General features: G+C 28.8%; 1 protein-coding gene across 1 annotated transcript; it reads right to left on the bottom strand.

Annotated features, from left to right (window-relative positions):
• Nucleotides 1-383: 383 nt before the first annotated feature.
• Nucleotides 384-11,686, bottom strand: LOC148312435 (putative defense protein 3). Its single transcript, XM_088277293.1, has 3 exons — nucleotides 11,479-11,686; nucleotides 9,059-9,272; nucleotides 384-922 (listed from the first exon to the last, which is right to left on the bottom strand). Exons 1-3 carry the CDS (start codon nucleotides 11,684-11,686, stop codon nucleotides 829-831), a joined length of 516 nt encoding a protein of 171 aa, XP_088133419.1. The 3' UTR covers nucleotides 384-828.
• Between the last annotated feature and the right edge of the window lie 8,074 nt (nucleotides 11,687-19,760).

Raw genomic sequence — 19,760 nt, 5'->3', positions numbered from 1 at the left:
AAGAGAGCAGTTAAAATGAAGATAGAAATGAAAGATAGAGACCAGCCATTTTATATCCGGTTTAACAAGAGATATACTAAAATTATTCATACATATATGAAGGTACTTGTGTATTATACTGTACATTAAAACGTGATTTCAAATCCAGACGCTGTGGTTTTCTTTTAAAGTACTTGTTTGCATATGTGTTCGTATTCTTTAGGTTGTATATGTATTTGTCTGCACATGTGTATTTATTTTCGATTTGTTAAAAATACAGTAGCGGTAGGGTATAGAGCAAAACGGATTTGACGATATATCGGGATCATCTTGAGTTGATCCCGATATTTTCTGAGATACGAAAGCCAGGTTTTATGTGTTCAGTATACCTATCATACAAAATAATATTGGAAAACCACAAGAATATCAATGTGTAAAGATAAAAGAGATAAATGAACATATTAAACTGATTTATATGAAGAATCTGTAATAATTTATATAAATACAGATGTTATTGGTTCAAAATCTTGAATCTCCTCTAAGTAATTCAATATTTGTGTAAAAATTTTACACAACGTCGCCAATGACAGGTGTGTCCAGTAAAAAATGTGCTATTTTGAAAAACATTTTTATACCGCAATGGCAGCTCCAACTGTTTGTGGTAATAGCAACCACAATATTGGCATTTATGCTCTATGCGTTGATGTAATCAGATAAACATAAAAAGTACAATATGATAAAATTATGCTTAAAATTAAGCTTACAAGTAAAAATGAATTTTATGAATATGTACAAGGGGAGGAAATGATATATTTTAAAGTATGATGATGATTTTAAAGTATGTGAAAATCATTTTTGAAGATATTGGATGGCGTTTGTTTGATGGGGAACTCCAGCAACCAGGTTAGACCAGAATGTTCCATAATCCTTCAGGACTGTTCCTCTGAAAAGAAAAAAACAATTATTAACTCTTTTGTTTTCATCTACACATGATTTTTTTCTATGAGAAATGTTCTTTTCAGTAAAACTAATATTTATTAGTTTAAATAATATTACGCGGCTTCAGATAGAATAGACCGCCACACCACTCTGTCTTTGTAAAAAAATCTTCCCCTTTTCCACATTCATGCAGCTCCTCATGCATGCCCGTCGATTATTCCGACTCCTGACTTGACCACTTCGAAGTATTTCTAGAAATGTCGAATGCGGCAAATACTCTATATAAATAACTATTCATAACACATTACTTATTATTGCAATGTTTTTTCATCATATGCTCGTAAATTAAATTAAAACCTTTTATAACAATGCTTTCGCAACACAGGATAGGATACATTTATCAGATTGAAGTTTTTATTGCTCGGAATTATATAAGTGTGGATATTGCGTAATTCTCAGTGTGTAAAAATCTTAAAAAGGAAACCTATGCTATTACCGTTGTGAAAGCGTCACTGCATGTGGAGCAAGGATTGCGTAAGATTTAAGAGGGCAGTCTTTCAACACGTGACATGACTGGGCATGAAAAATATCTTATTATTTAATTTAGTTTTTCAAAACATATTACATACATAAGTCATATATCGTATAATATTCCCAATGAGTAATTTCTATTTCTCATTTTGGGACATGGGATTAAGGTTAACAAAACTGAAACACAAATAATAAAGTAACAAAAAAGTTTTTTTTTTAAATAAGTAATACTAATGCTAATACATGGCAAAATATAAAAACAATAAACAGGTATAATAAAAAGGCATGAGAAGCATATTTAAAAGAAATAAATGAGAAAGTTATAAGGTTAGAAGAAAATTTAAAATAAACAAATGAGAAAATATAAAAAATCAAGCACTTGATGCCAGATTTAAACTTAAACGTATAGTATTTTGAGTATGTACAAATTTTACTTCAATGCTGGAATCATTCTACATGGGAGGGTTGTCAAAATATATTGAAAATGTCTCAAAAGGGATGTTAAAAGGATTTACGACCTGTCTTAATATCTCAAAAATTATTTTTTATAAGATTCACAAGATATCGTGCTTGAAAAGTCGCTTGTTAAATACGATTCTTATGAAAAAATACAGTCAATATCAACAAACAAACTTATTACAAAAAAATGAAATGTCGATAAGTATATTGAAAATAACTTCATTAATAAATTGTTTCGGCTGTCGTTTTTAAGTAATTTCAATGCAATTTTTTTTAAATTTCACTTGGTAATACCATTGTTTTTTAAAAATCTATCGGGCACGTATTTTAATTAACAATAGACAACAATCACAAACAAAATAACAATAACGTGGAATTCCTAAAAAATATTAATACGAATAGTCATAAATTGCGACATTTTGTAACAACAGAAACGCATAAAAATATAAATAGTATTAAACCTATGATAACCAATATGACAATAACTAAAGCCTCTCCTCTATTATTTATATTCTCACTGATAAAAAATAGCAGCTCCTACCTTCTCTACATTCTTCAACATCCCAAAGACACAACTCTAAAATTTATGCTTAGCTTCACATGCGGTATTTAAATATGATGCAGAATGCAAAGAAACACGTGTCAGAATAGATTTTAAGAAAAAGTACTTTTACCAAGTGAAATTGAATTTTAATATCATTTGAATATCAATGGAGTTTAATTAAAATACTACTTAAAAAATGAACAGTATTTATGTTGGTGATTTCCAATGCTACATTCAACATAACGAAGAAACATACTTTTACTTAGGTACAAGGAGCGTGGACTCACATCTTAATTTTATTTGCAATCACTCAAATATTTCCGTAACTAATATGGCCCGAAGGTAAAATGTGGTATTTAGTTCGGTATAAAATTTTCTCAATGAAAGTGTTATAAAAGTATGAGATAACTTTGATTAATCATATCATAAACGCAAAAAGAGAGGCAACAAAAGTTTACTGTAAATAAAATAAACAAAAAAGTTGTTTTGAGACTGTTTTAAAGATTTTGTGTAAACGTAGGTAATTACATATGAAATGATTATGATAAATAAGTATGCAAAATGTTTAATATTGGTTGTGTATGCTGAACTACAAAATTCATATCTATGTTTTTATTTAAATGGTCTATTAAGTAAGATAATTTTATTAAATCAAATAATTTATTTATTCTGTGTCACATGTTTTTTTTTTACGATAACGTATATTTAAAAAAATCGTAGTATGACATTATTTCTATGATTTTCAGAAATAGTTTTTCTAATTTCATGTAAACGAGTATTATTCCATTTTTTTGAATAGGTGATTTTATTTTTGTTTTTTTTTTAATTTTTTTTTATTTTTGATTAGTCGGTCACTTTGTGGTTATATATATATATCTATTTTTTGTTCAAATTTTACTTAGTAAATTCGATTACTTATTTAAATATTCTGCGATACGTGTTTCAATGCATCATTATTAAACCCGTATATGAAGCTATAGTCTAAACTTTAGTCTTGTGCCTAGCATAACTCGAAAATTTTGACCAAGTTTGACGTGCGGTGTTTGATAATGATGTTGAATGGATCGAAACACGTGTCAAAACATATATATTAATAACAGGGGGTATTTACCAAGAATATTTTAATGGAAAAAGTATTGTATAAGTACTTTTAATAATAAAGAACAGTCATTCCCTTTTTTGACTTAACTTGAAACTTTTGCACATCGAATAAAGTTTTATTGTATCTGCAAGGTGCAGAGATAAATTGTGTTCCTAGAAAAATATCGAAACATTGAATTATTCAAAGGGAATCTCTAGCGACTGAGCAAACAAAAGCAATGAAGATAAATACAAGCACGGAACGAGGAAACATTGAAAAAATATGTGCATTTTGGATCTCAGGAAATGGGAAAAACCTTTTTTCGCTCACTGCGGAATATTTCATGCTACAATGATTATCAAATTGCTGCCCTTAAATTAAATTGTGCTTAAAATATAAAGGGGTTGAATGAAAAATTAAATATCAAAAGAGTTTGTAGGTTTGTGTTTTTTTTTTAACGTTTTGAGTGTGCCTAAATACTTGTTAACAAATCTAGATTGTCTCCGATCAGGACTTTTTACATCATATTTTTGATATCTCAACATAGATGAAGAAGAATATGAAAGTCTAGGCATTTACAGGGCTAACGACCGACAAAGGCTTGCTTAAGTGTTTACTTTACACACGTGTAACATTCACCAATTCCTACACACAGTTGACAAACACCTTACTCAATATTTTGAAACTTATAGATATATTGACCAAATTTGTAATACATTATAGGAGTCCACAATAGCCAACTACGGTGGGATGAGGATAGCTTTTATTAAGCAGACAGTTTTTCCATTTATATGTGGGGTCCGAATTCTGGATTATATTCACAAACTTAAGAAACGCTTGAAAACATGATTTTCAATTTATTTTAACTTTGTAAATATAGAATAGCCACGGTTATAGTTTCGTCAAAAGAAGCAATTTTTTTAGTGTTATTGTATAAAAAATATATGGTAAAAAATGTGTTATTCACTTTTCTTAAAAAAGGAAATACTAGGCGTTAATAACTTGTTAAAAACAAGTTCAAGTACAAATTTCTATCCAGTTGGACAAAAAAGAAGATACGAAAAATAAATCGCATTCACCCAGGTAAATTGAAAATACTTGTACATTTTACAACTGGCGGGAATCAAACTCGCAACGCTAGTTTCGCAGTCAAGCTTTACCTTATTTCAACAAGATGCCAGTCTATATTATATTATATAATCATAAATAAAATCTAATCTAACCCAACCTAACCTAACCATATTGCATGTTTCAATGAAAATATTCGAAATCGGTTAAACGTATAAGTAGAGATATCAGTAAGGAGTATAAGGATGAGAAAGATATAATTGGGAAGATTAAGAAAAGGTCCGGATGGAAGGTCAAAAGCGAATACACACGAGTACGTACAATACGTGAATAAGGGTACATGTGTATAATTTAGCGAATGGTAATATCCGCTCATTCAAAAGATCTGTATGACCTTAGTCATAATGAATCTTTTTGGGTATCGTATTATCCTTTTAGCCCGGATAAGAAAAGTAACTCAAAGGGGAAAAGAGGGAGAGATGTCGTTTCACAAATTCTATCGACGACAGACAGAAAACGACCAAAATTAAAAGTTCGACAAAATTAATCCAAAATCAGTGAGTCAATGAATCAGTGAGATAATGAACGAGTTAGCCAATTGAATCAACCAACCAGTGACCCAATCAAAATATGATGTTTTGAGATTGGCTAACGTCCAAGTGACTCTTCGAAAACAAGCTTCGGCTTATGCAATACCACTTATCATGTTCCTACTTAGGCTGCAACTTTGTAAGTTTTAAAGTATACTCCTATATGTGAGTGGATTTACTATCTACGCATGTTCAAAATTCTCATAATTCAATGATATTCTTAAGTGAAAAATTCTAAGCAAAAATATCTACTAGTGATCAATAAAGTATTCGTTTTTCAAATCGTATCAATATGTCTGAACAGATTAGCGTTCGGGAGTGAGATTCACTCGAAATTTCAATCTTGTCACTCAATAATAGTGTTCGCGTACCACTAATGTCTAGCTTGTATATTTCCAAATATGAGTGGGTTTACTATTTAAACTAAAAGATACTTTAATTGCACGTAATTCTTGAGTGAAAAATTCTAGGCAAGAATACTCGCAATCCAGTAAATGATTCGTTTATCAAATAAAATTAACAGCTCTAAACTGATCAACGTTCGTGAATGAGATTCACTCGAAATTGAGATCTGGTCACTCAATCAGAGTATCGGATCCAGCCGTTCGCTTTTCACTAACGTGTAGCATGTATATGAATATACATTGTTCTTTCGTACAATAGGAGACAATGAAATCCCCGAATTCTATTATAAAAGAAAATTCATTATTTGAAACATAATTGAAAAAGAACCCTTCAGATTTAATACTATTAAATATGGCTTCTTGGGGAAAAAGATATCCGTTACTCAAATATAATTGAAGTTTTTTCGATATTTTCTTACCTATCTATTTTTTCTATCCAGACCCAAATTTAAGTTAACAGAATATTACATTAGGTAAATACATGTATTATATACATATATTTATATAAACATATGAAATAGTTAACCTTTGTATTAAGCTGGTAAATTATACATAAAAAATTAGCATTTATTAATATATGACCCGATTCGAATAATACTATTTTCGAGAACTTCAGATGTTATTAAAACTATTCGCGTTTACATTGATAAAATCAAAAATGGTCTTATAAAAGTATTGTATTTGTATATTTTACTTAAATCAATAAATAAATTAGCAGGTAGGCACAACGGACATAACAAATTTCTAAAGAAAAACAATATATTTTTAATAAAAGTTTTACTTCGTAAATATCACTATTTCAGTCAATACTGCTTTTTCAAGAAATAGTGGTATTAACCAAGTAAAAATTAAATTAGAAATATATAAATATTACCACAAAGTTACTGCTGAATCAATTAATGAAAAAACAATCTGTAATTATCTAGCATTATTTATTAGAAATAATATATTTGTTACATAGTTTTCATTATAGTATGTCATTATTTATGCCTTGATAAATAATTAGTGTGACATTGTGCCTTGTAAAAATTAGCGTGTGAATAGCTCGTCATTATGCACTATCGTGCACACGTAACAAGCAAAATAAATATTACGATAATAGGTGAAATAATTATTTTAATAACGTCATAAACTGCATTTGCAGTGGTGGATCTGTCAGACATAAATTAAGGCCCTTTAACACGAACGGCCCAGGAAATAACAAATAATACATAACTAAGCAGATAATAATGAAAAATTTAAAAAAAAAATATCCGTGATAGAAAAAGTAATCGTTTGAAAAAACTTTTTAGGAATTAAATATGAGAATCAAAATATTATACGGGAGTTCATTATTATGTTCTTTTAACTTATTTTGAAAATATACTATATTTGTGTTTTAAATTAACACTACTAGTTTGAGGAGAGTAGTCATCTCATGGGCAGGGGTTTAAACCTGATTTTTTTGTATTTTAAAAGCAACTTTGTAGTGTGGTAATATAATACTGTTATTATCACTCATCGTTTAATTTGTGCAATACCACTTAAAAATTCGTACCATTCCCTCATCAGGTCAATAGTTGACCTGATAAGAGAATGGTCATTCTTAAAGCGGTAGTCGTAAAGTAAATTGTGCTATTACACAAAGCGGGCGATGAATGATAAGGAGAGTGTTATAATACAAATTGTGCAACATATAAAATAAAAAACTTATACTTTACTCTTTGTTAAATGTGTTTTTTTTTGTTATTGTTTGTGTACTTACCTTATGTTATAAAACATGTAAGATGAGCATTAATGATATGTTATTGCTAATACAGTTATAAGATGTCTATACTTGAACTGATAAGGGAATAGTTATTCTAAAACCGGTAGTCGTGAAGTAGAAGTTTATAAGTGGTATTACACAAATTGAGCTATGATTGATAAGGAGAGTGCTATAATACAGATTTTGTAAGTGTAATTAATTCGACAGTAACTTTGTGGTAAAACCTATCCATTTTTGTGGTATAAAACACACTTGTTTTATACCACTTGAATTATATTTATTTTATTATAACGACTAGTTTCGGAAGCTACGCTTCCATCTTTAGGTCTAAATATAAATCCAAGAATAAATAATTATCTGTTCTTTAAATAAGGAAGGGGTAGGTAAGTTACATTTCACAATTTGATCATGTCTTACCACAAATTGAATGCCGAAACAATAAATCGATTTTTGTAATATAACACTCTCCCTATCATATTATGTAATATATTCTCTGTTATATTTTTTTCCTTGTTATTGTTTGTGTACCTAATGTAATAAAAAATGTAAGATGGGTATTAAAGATATGTTTATAACTTATGATAATTTTAATGGCGATGTTATAAATATATGTCAAGGTCCATCACTTTGTTACACATCGAGTGATTGAACCCAATGGAAGCTGCGCGAATGGACCTTTCACTTTTTGCAGTAAACAGATTTAACTTACTCAGTTGACCAACTTGAAAATCTGGTTGGGTATTTGTAACGCGGTTGTTTGTGTCACGCTGAGAATTGGATCAATTAGTCTTAAATTAATTATTATCTCTCGTTTGAGTAACACATTTTATTATTATGTAATGTAAACCTGTTACAGCGACAAAAGAAAGAATTATAAATCTAGATTTTTTATCGATTCCCATATTATGCTATGTAATATTATGTTACTTTAATCGATTCCCATATTATGTTATGTACTTTCATGTTACTTTTAAATTTATAAGTATTTCACAGTCATTCAGATGTTAACAGAGTACTTCTGGACTATATGCAATGCGTTGATTGTAATTTTTGCTTGCGTTTTGGGTACCTTTACGTGGGTAATCCTCAGAGCGCTATATCATAATTATTCATTAATGAATTCATGAAGTACATTTAACACAGGGCATAATATCCTTGAAATACATATCGTTACTTTTGAACATTTTCTACCTTAAATCGTTGTCATGAAAAATATAAACTGTGTTTTTTTGGTTTGTTTTTTTAAAAAAAAATCTAATTCAAAAATTTATTTCTTTTATACCATGTATGGGCTTAATATAATGCTTATTCATAATTCTATGGTTTTATTTTTCCAAAATAATAAGCAATTAAATCAATGATTTTTACCAGTTTGAATGTATATCCATATATTTTTTATGTTTACGGTGCACCGTAAAAAATACATATTTAAAAAAAATCCAAAAAATAAGTTATAAACATTAACTCTTGATAGTTTATCCATTACTTCATTTTGCCTTTCCTTCACATTTTTATTTGCCCTCTTACCTACGCCGACAATGAATAAAAACTACTCTACATCCATATTTATTCATCTTAGTTAAAATTTTACTTGGTGTTTCGATGCATTCACTCTTGGGACCATCGACCCTTCATTGTATGTGAAGCTGTTATAATAGTCGTGCACTAGATAAATTTTATACTTTTCACTAGTTTTGTTGACTTAACCCTACTTACGTAAAGTACACTCTTCCCGGGGGTACGTTGTCGGGAGCAGCCCACAGGAAGGTCGCCATCTGCTTTTCCCTGGGATCCGCGTGGGTGATGGACGCGCACTCGGGGTGGATGGTCGTGTTAGGGGTAGGAACCCACTCCCCTACCCAGTTGCCAGAAGCTACGTCACGTGCCTGGATGAAGAAACCCTTGAACGTAGCCAAACCCTGGATCGCCACTGAAAAACATTCAAACCAATGTGACTATTTATTATGCAGATAAGATTACTTAAATATGAGCTATCATCTTCAATTCAGACTAATATTAGGATAGATTTACATAATGATCGCTTTCAGGAGAGTATATTAGCAAAATAAATAAATTATTATACATAACTAGTTGAGAGCCGATAAACTGAGCTTTTGCTTTTTCATTTGACCAATTTTCAATTCACAGTCGTTGTTGTGACTCAGTCTGGTCAAATGAAAATTAAAGAAAATGGAGAGCGCATATTTTAAGATGTTCAATTACCTAATGCCTGTGTAGCATGTGTTTGTTAAAATATAATTTTAAAATGTATTGAAAACAATACAATAGAAAACATTGAAAATACTAAGGAAAAGCAACTGTCAAGAACCATGCAGTCCATCATGAGGATTTTAACCAAACGAATGTTAACATTTAATTTTAATGTATGTTAATTTGTTTGTTTTCGCACAATTATTTTCTTTTCAGAATATTGCCATTAAATACTCAAAATTGTGAAAGAAAAAAGAGTAAAATGCAGATGTTCTGATATACCTAGATCCTGCGCCATACCGTTAAAATAGTAATACAATTATAAACATATTATACATGAAAGAAAATGAAAAAAATCTTTCGTTTGTTTTAAATGCATACGATTTATTCTGTACTTATTTATATATTAAAAAAAAATCGTTGCATTTATATTTCCTACAAATTGAAAAAATTAACTTAGCCATTTAAGATTTTGTTTCATTGTGTCATGAAAAATATATCTGCAAATATACAAATCACAGAGTCATAAATCTTGTTTTTATTTTCATTGCTTGATAATTCATTAAACAATTAGACCAGCTTTAAGCTACGCTCAATAAACAACCAATTTGAATAAATTTTCCAAAACAAAAAATTTTAGAAGGGTGGCAAGTTAATGAATTAAAAGTAAACTTTGCTTTGTCATACTAAAACATGATATTTAATTTCTTTATATGGAATTTTAACACAGATTAAAATATAAATAATATTCACTTTACACAACATTTGCTTTTTATTTCGATAAATGTTTATTGTTAATAATATGAATATGTATTCAAACTTTCCTGATAATAATGAATAATTGAACTACAAAAAGTATTACGAAATGATAAAGTTCATTATATCACAGTTTTTTTTATAATGTGATGAAAATACGTAACTATATAGTATGTTAAAGCTTTAACTTTAAATTCAATTTGGTAAAAAACCAACAAACATTTTTTTTCTGTAACTTCAACTTTTTAACATTGCAAATAAATAACCGATTTAAAAATCTCATTGATATGAATGTCCAGAAGTAATGTTATATTTATCTACATTACGTTTTTAACATATTTTTCCATTGTAATGCATTCTAAGACTATGTTTATTATGATAATATTATTAGTTATTTATTGAACTCATTTTTTTAATGATTTCTTATCAACCGATATTTTTATATTTTTACAGCTTGGTGCTTTAAAAAATATAAATATATATATTTTTTAATATTTTATTATTACGAGCTGCGGTGCTATAAGGGATTAATATAAGATAGTAGATTTGGTCGTTTAATTTTTCTACTTTCAGATTGGTATAATACACACACAGTGTGTCCAAATACTAGTTCATAAATCTATGTTTTCCAGGTAAGTAGTAATTTTTATATTTTGACATATGTTGATATGATATACATGATAAAAAATATAGAAGTCTGGGCATTTACAGAACTAATGTAGGGTAGAATGGTGGATGTTATACTTGTGTAAATTATTCACTTAACCAGCCTATGACAGGTCATAAGCCCTGTAAATACTCAGACTTCCATATTCTTCTTCATCTACGTTGAGATGTCAAAATGTAAAAATAATACTATATAATATAATAATAAAGTTAAAAATAATATTTTTATAGTTATTTTATGTATATTTTATTTATATATATTTTAGTTAAAATATTTATTTATATATATTTTTTATAACATTTATATAAAACATTTATTTATATATATTTTAGTTAAAAATAATATAATAATATTTTTCAAACTTTATATATGGTACGTTTAAATAATATAAAAAAACACAAGGTTATAATATGAAATCGATATTCTTATTAACATCTTTTACATAAATCCATTAAAGTTATATTAATTATTCTGCACACAAAAAATATGGAGTATGTTTTACCTGTAATTTTCGAGCCGGGTCCATAATGGGAATCGGAAGCTATAACTTGATAAGGGATGGTTTCAGGAGGCTGCGGTTTTGCTTGCCCGTGGTAGGGTTGGTTAGGCTTTGGTTTCACACACGCATCTACTGGAGCTCCATCGGGGAATCCGAAAGCTTGCAGTCCGATAGACGAGATCACAAATAATGTAGCCCAATAATGAGACATAATGGTTGCAAAAGCTACTTTAGATAAATTAATATTTAAAAAAATGATTATTAAAATCACTTGTACATATTAAATTAATAAAAATACAGTTAATTTAATATTTTTAAAGCAGGAATTTATTTTGTTGATTTTAATTAAAAAAATTGTTTACTTTTGAATAAAATTAAAAAAAAAAACTTTAAAGGCGGGATGGGAAAGTTTTGTTCTTTCTTTGGTAGCAGCAGGAGTCAAACTGACAGTTTGGTGGAGGCGGTCTGACTATGAAACCTTTTGGCCAAATGTTAAAGTTGTTCTTACAACTTATCAAAAGTGAACGTTCAACTCTTGTTGAGGCTTAATACGAGGCGTGATTAAAGCCATGTTGTAAATTCACATTTATTTTATTGTACTATGTATCTTTTCAATTTGTATGATTTTATTGGGTTTATTAAATGCGTTTCATTTCCGTGGAAAAAGTTTCAAAATAAATATTTGTAATTTTACCATTGAAATGTATGAGGATCAGGAGATTTTTTTATATTTTTATAATAATCAGTATTAGTCCAGTAACTAAAATCCTAACAAAAAACTCATTTTAATTTCTTTAATTCAATTGATAATCTATTCGCCTCCGTGGTGTAATGAATAGCGTGTTTTGCTATCGTGCTTTAGGTCTAGGGTTCGATTCCCAGGAAGAGGAGTGAAAATGAATATTAGTATTTTTACACTATAATATTTATTTAATACGTATATAACCCTGGACTGGTCTTAAATCGCATGAGCGATCACTTTGCTTTCATATAAGTAACGATCAAGATAACACTGCGGCAGTAGGTACGATGCAGCGCCCTATGCACATTGGGTGCGGATAAGGGTTAGTAGAATTGAAATGAGTTTTTTTATAAACTTTGGGTTATAATTATACTATATTTTAATATAATATATACTTAAGTCTTAATGAATACTAAATCACAATCTCTCAATAATTGATTTTGTAAATAATTTATTTCGTTCTAGCAAAATAGCTTTTTTATGTTCCAATGAAACAAGGAAAGCTAAATTTTACTTCACCCTTTGTCAAAGCGAAAAGGATACTAATAAATTCAGCAAAATTAATCTAGCATCGAGGATAAGCTTTTTGTGCCGTCTTAAGGAATGTACTAGATCGTAAATTGCGACTTAATAGTCAATTTCTCGATATTCACAAATTAAGTCGACGCCGTTTGCGACGTTTTATTTTATGAAATTTCAAGCGAGAGACATTTAAAATTTATTTTATTGACGATGAATTAACATTGCTAACTTCACACGCTCAATAATTTGAGACTGTACAAATTATGTAACATGGATATAAATCGGAATGAAACCTTTGAGCGAAGAGGTCCTTATTTTTTAAAATTCGTGATTAATATTCAACGATTTTTTGTCATATTTAATTGAACTGTTCCTTTATAATATTTGAATGAGATTAAATAATAAAAAAAACGCTTTGTTTTAGAGGAAATTTTTTTCAATCGGATAAGTTGGGATTATACCTTATTATCCTTCAATTCGTTTTATTTTTCGTATTTTAAGTGTAAAATTAAGCACAATATCTCCGTATTTAGATATCTCATTATTATTTAACCTAGAAAATCTAAGTATGTTCAAAAAAGGTAGGATACATGGAGTGATGATCGACATTATACCTTTTTAAATTTCATAATTGATTTGTCACTTTGCGATAGTATCTGTCCATTTTTAATGTAAATTTTACTTGTTAAATATCACTTTTACGTAAAATCGATTATGATACGTGTTTTGATGCATTCAGTAGATATCATTTTCAAACACCGCTTGTGAAGTTTAAATTTTACGACTTTTTACGTCCTTGCGACTTTGAAAAATGAAGAAGGGTTGGAGCTGTTTCACCACTGTTTTCTCATATATTTTTATCAACATTTTGTCCCTTCGAATTAAAAATTAAAAATTGCTTCCATGTGGTATTTGATGCGGAATGCATCGAAACTCATATTTACCAAATGAAATTTAAATTATTGTACTTTATTAGAAGAATCCAAAGGGAACGAAAGTAATAAATAAAATTTTCAAAAATATTACATAAGAAAATAACATGACGCTTAAAAAAATATTAATAAAAAAACATTTGGTTGATGGTTCATTCTGAAATGGACTCATATGTTTATGGAGCGCTTTCGTTTTAATTACATAACATAAATTTGAAGCGGAGAATATTGATCAAAACAAGATATATCTTACATAATACACTGTTTAAGTGCAAATTTACTGACGAAGCTTAAGGAATGCTTCGACTCGTTTATCTAATGATTTCAGACCTCTTTTATGGCTCCATTGTTTAACTTAGTAACAAATGGTAAATGATTAATCGGTTCACAAATAGACAAATGGGTTAAAAGGTTATTTGGTCTAGAACGGCCAGATGTGCGTTATTTTAAGGTATTGTATTTTCATTAATGCATTATACAATATCCTACATTAATTACTCGAGATATTACGTACCTACATACTATATGGGCGTGCCTTCCATATAGGCAGAAAAGCAGCGCCTATCCTAACTTACCCGCGTGACATATAAAAACACAACCAGTACCTTACTAACCCCTACCTTACTGAGTTGCACCAGCTTACCTTACCCTATTACATAGTACCTAGCTCACCTTACTACCTATCTCTACTGCCTACCGTAAGTAATTCTCTGTACACGCCACTGCATAAAGATATATGTAAATATCAAATTGTGAGAATAGAAAACTATAAAACTTCACAATGGCTGTAAATTGTAAAGCGCCCTTGAGGTGATTTCTCACGAAAAGGGTGCTTTACAAATTGGCTATATTTATTATTCTTATTATTATTATCATTCTATAATAATCAATAGATTAGAGAGTGGTTTACCTTTAAACCCTTCTATATAGAGTTTTATTTATTTATTTTTATAACAAACCTTAAGATGAATTGTGCAAGTCTCTATGCATCATATGGCATATACGTACGTTACATAGCATACAATGAAAATAAAAATTAAACATAAAATAAAAATTATCAACAAAAAAAACTGTGTATAAAAAAATGCCATGTGCAAATAATTAGCAAATGAGAATCACTCGATATTGAGTTAAAAAATCTAGAAAAAAACATATTCAAGGTATGAGTTTACATACATCTAGCCCAGTGTTTCCCAATGTGTGGCTTGCGCCCCACCGGGGGGCAATGCTCAAATCATAAATATTTGTTGCATTGTTATCGAAAAACGCATTTTCTAAATAAGTACCCCACATAAAACTCTTTACAGCTCACATCAAACCCAAAGATCACAATTTTTTTCCTTTCCAGTAGCAATGTAATATAATATATGAGGTATTATTTTACGAAGATTTTACGCCCTTGAGGTATTATTTTACGAAAATGGCGCTATATAAGTTATCCAAATTTATTATTATTATTATTAATATATGTAAAAATTATTTTTTGAAAATAAAATAATAATAATAATAGTATATATTGTAAACGTGCATTTTTTGTTTGGGGCAATTATTTTTTTTCGGTTGTTAAAAAAATATAGGGGGTGGGGGACGTGGAGATTTTTGAATCGTTGAAGCGGGGCATGGTACAAATAAGGTTGGGAAACACTGACGTAGCCTGATGATATTCCCCATGCATCATTTAGGTGTTCCGAATATTCAAAAACTATATTCAGTAACTTTTGCATCGTATTTGTCTTTGTCTTACTTTCATAATTCGCTTTTTAAAAAATACTGTGTTTTTTAGAGAAATCTAGTTCACACTATGTTTGGCATTTTGCCATTTCTAAAAACCAATTAAAATTTCTAAAAAAACAATAACAATTTAAACGTGTTTTGCGCATACAAAGTAGTTCTTTTACTCAAAAATAAACTTGTTAATTCTTACTCCATATTTGGTTGCTTACATGAAATAAATCCATACATTAATATTTACATATGCTCGTATAAACATGTGAGAAGTCAATCAACTGCTTGGTAGGTATTATCCAATTCACATTGTAATACAGATTGCATGTGATATTTTGCACAAATAGAAATAAATTTGAATAAAACTATACTTAAGAAAACTTAACATGCTACATTAGAAAATATACAGCGCTATATATATATATATATATATATATATATATATATATATATATATATATATATATATATATATATATATATATATATATATATATATATATATATATATATTTATATATATAAATATATATATATATATATATATATATATATATATATATATATATATATATATATATATATATTATATATATATATATATTATATATATATATATATATATATATATATATATATATATATATATATATATATATACATATATATTTATATATATATATATATATATATATATATATATATATATATATATATATATATATATATATATATATATATATATATATAAATATCCACATATTTTCTTTAAAATGTATTTATGTATTAAAAACACTTGTTATTTATCAATATATTTCTTGTTTACACGTAAACCTAATTTGAAGTTCACAAACAGATATTAATTACACATAATTAAATATGAAAATACCTTTTTTTATACTTTTATAAAATATTTCATTATGTTATTATTTTTATTTTATATTATAATATATGATGTACATATAAACAATATGCACCTTAGAGTTTCGGAATAAAAATAAATAATGAATGTACACAGTTGTAAAATACTAATAAAAATCTTAATGTTTACAAACCATAAACTCGGCATAAAACCAATCATGATTCGAGTGTATAAATAATGTTGCCTGAGTGAAAGTAATATTTTTTGCATTAATTGTGTGCCTATCTCTGAGTGAAATTATTTACATAACAGGCGAATAGTTTGAGGTTGATCGATATTCATTTATTGATACATTTCTTTTTTATAAATTTGCTTGTTAGAATTTAAAAAAATATAAATTTTAATATAACGTGGCAAAGCACATTTTAATTGCAATTAGGTACAATTTTTTTTCCCTGAGATAAAAATTCATAAAATCCTTTTTTATGGATGTACATATATCATAGGTGTTTAAACGGACAAAAAATCTATCCTTTTTTATTGGACAGAAGACGGAAGTTTTATGGAGTTTATAATTCCAAGAATTTGTACACAAAAGGGAATTTTGTCGACTTGGGCCCATTATATAGGCGCCGTGGATTGGGTAGACGCTCGGCTGCAAAACTGGCGTCGCGTGTTCGATTCTCGCCAAGTGCAAAATAAATTAAATAAAAATATTTTTAATTGGTCTGGGTGTTTGTGACGTATTTTTCACATTTACCTTACTATCCTACCAGCAGACAAGACTCTAATAGAGGCTTTGGTGGTTATTCCTTTAAAAAAAAAAAAGTGACAGAAAGGGGTCCTTCAATATCAACAGATATTGAAAAAAAATGTAATAAGAAATGCTAAATGCCAAATCATTGAGTGTTCGATTTTTAACAATATTTTGAATGGATCCGAAACGTTGATTGACGGAAATATGATGCGTTGAAAATATGGTGGATTGCCTGGATAGCATATCGTACAAATGTCTCCATCCTTACATCAACAACAAAAATGCTCTCATGTAAAATGTGTGGAAACCTTGTTAGAGAGCGATGATATTACACGTAACATGTAAGTCGTATAATGTTTTGTTTGAAGTTTAAAGTGTCTAAGTGTTCTGTGGAATTTTATACGCCCAGAGAAAGTCTTTTTGGTACTTTAAATTAGGTAAGTAAGTTCTAAGTACTTACTAATCGTATTGCAGTAATAAGTACTGCAGGTTACATATGTGAACTAAATGCCATTTGGCTAATGCCTTTAATTATCTTAAAAAGCCTATGCTATAATGTATGTCCAATTAACACAATTCTCTCGCATGTAACATACTGGTCGCGGTATCGGTTAATATGGTCACAAACCACATTTTCTTTTCTCTGCGACTAGTAATTTTACAAGGGCCATTTCCTCATCAATGGCACCTTAGTAGGAATAGTCTCCTCCTTCTCTTTCTTTACCATAAAGAATATTTAAATTTTATTTCATTACTTTTTATTGTTACTACTATTTTTTACGACCAAATGTTCTATTCTTTCTTTATGTATTTAACATGTGCTTTTACTTATTTCATTCAGTTTGTTGTATTCCAATCTAATTGATAAAAAAATATTTGAACGATTTGTATTGCACTGTATCATGCTATGTGTTTTTCATTGTTTGTGAACCATAAATAAATAAATAAATCTACGAAAATATTATCTTCTTTGACCTTTGTAAAGGTGTATAAAATGCAATACGTGAATATATGTACAAGTAGATCAATTTTAAAAACGAATGTTGCGTCCATTATTTTGCCTGTCCAATGTCGAGGTAAAATTTATTAAGCCGAATGTACGGATAAGTATCTCAGCGAGTTGCGCAGTAAGCCGCATGATACTGTCATTACAAATCCCTGCTTTGTTTAGTGCAGCCTGGAGGGCAATATTGGGCACTTTCTCTGAAGACAGAGCGGGCCGATGTTGGGAACACTTACCTCTTCCACTGCCGAAATATTATGCAAATTTCCAAGGCTAAATATAGCAATGGGTACCATTGTGGTATAAATTTACGAAAACAGTATGATTTATTTTTAAATATTACATAATTTCGTGGGTTATACCATACTGTCAAAAAACGTTAACATTAAAGTCCTTTCTATTTAAAGCTTTTAGCCTGAATAAAATACCCACTATTAAACTTAAAGTTGAATTTTAAAACAACATATCGCTCACTCCTTTCAACAACGTCATATATTAAAAATCGCCAATTTTCAGTTGTGCATATTTTCGGAATGCCCAGAATATGTCCCAGCAAAAGCGCCATATTTTTAACTTAATATTTACCCGCTACAACGCAGAAAGTGTTGTTTTTGCATTTTGAAGAAAAGGTGTTGTGTGATTATTTTTTAAAAATATACTAAATATTTTTCAAATGGAGAAAAAACCTTCAGGTTTTACCTAAATAGATCTGTTGCACAGTAAAAAGTTCAATAAGTGGCTTCATATTTATTTTTAATAAATTTTATTATATTCTTAAACTTTAAAAACGATCTCTGAAAAAATTAGTTTTTGATTTATGACGTTGTTGAAAGGAGTGAGCGATATAAACATGAAATTTCAAACTACTTAGTGTATTTTTCCAGTTTATAGAATGTTGAAAACTTTATAATATCCATCTTTTAGTTGAAATTGCATATTTTCGAGTTAACGTTTTTTGCAGGTACACCCACGATTTCTTCAAAATAAAATGTTTCACACTACTCCACTTTAGAGCATTATGAAAAATATGCGCTAAACTGACAATATTTTTTACAACATTTTAATTGTGTTCAAATACTTGTTCACAAATCTGGATTATCTCCAATTAGGAGTAAACTCTTGATTGGAGATAATTCAGATTTGTGAACAAGTATTTGGACACACTCAAAATGTCGTAAATAAATTAACTGGTCAAATAATACCTAAGCTTTAATAAACATTGAAAATACGTATGTACGTCAATATAATCCTGGATTCGAACCACACATACAAATGGAAAGAGTCTCTGCTAAATAAAAGCTTTCCTCGTCCCAACATAGATGTCTCTTGTGAACTCTGGCATACTGAGTTTTTGAGTTTGATCAATATATCCTGAAGTTTCAAGAATATGAGTAGTGTGGTTGTCAAACATGGGTAGAATAAGTGAATGTTACACATGTCGCTCACTCCTTTCAAGAACATCAAAAATAAAAAAAACTTGATTTTTCAGGAGAACGTTTTTAAAGTTTAAAAATATAATACAATGTTTTAAAAATAAATATCAAGCCACTTACTGAACTTTTTACTGTGCAACAGATCTTTTAGGTAAAACCTGAAGGTTTTTTTCCATTTGAAAAATATTTAGTATATTTGAAGAAATAATTAAACAACACCTTTTCTTTAAAATGCAAAAACAACACTTTCTGCCCTGTAACGGGTAAATATTAAGTTTAAAATATGCCTCTTTTGCTAGGATATAGTAC

Source organism: Brachycentrus maculatus, unplaced genomic scaffold (assembly GCF_059751285.1).
Source record: "Brachycentrus maculatus isolate JH-2025_06_01 unplaced genomic scaffold, ASM5975128v1 h1tg000040l, whole genome shotgun sequence".
Taxonomy (NCBI): domain Eukaryota; kingdom Metazoa; phylum Arthropoda; class Insecta; order Trichoptera; family Brachycentridae; genus Brachycentrus; species Brachycentrus maculatus.
The sequence above is the reverse complement of the archived record's forward strand: the minus strand, read 5'-3'. Positions and strand labels throughout refer to the sequence as shown.

Excerpts from the sequence above, each read along its gene's own strand:
- LOC148312435 (XM_088277293.1), bottom strand. The coding sequence starts at position 11,686 with ATGTCTCATTATTGGGCTACATTATTTGTGATCTCGTCTATCGGACTG. Across the intron at positions 9,273-11,478 it reads ACCCGGCTCGAAAATTACAG|TGGCGATCCAGGGTTTGGCT; the intron begins GTAAAACATACT and ends AATGTTTTTCAG. Across the intron at positions 923-9,058 it reads CCGGGAAGAGTGTACTTTAC|AGGAACAGTCCTGAAGGATT; the intron begins GTAAGTAGGGTT and ends TTTTCTTTTCAG.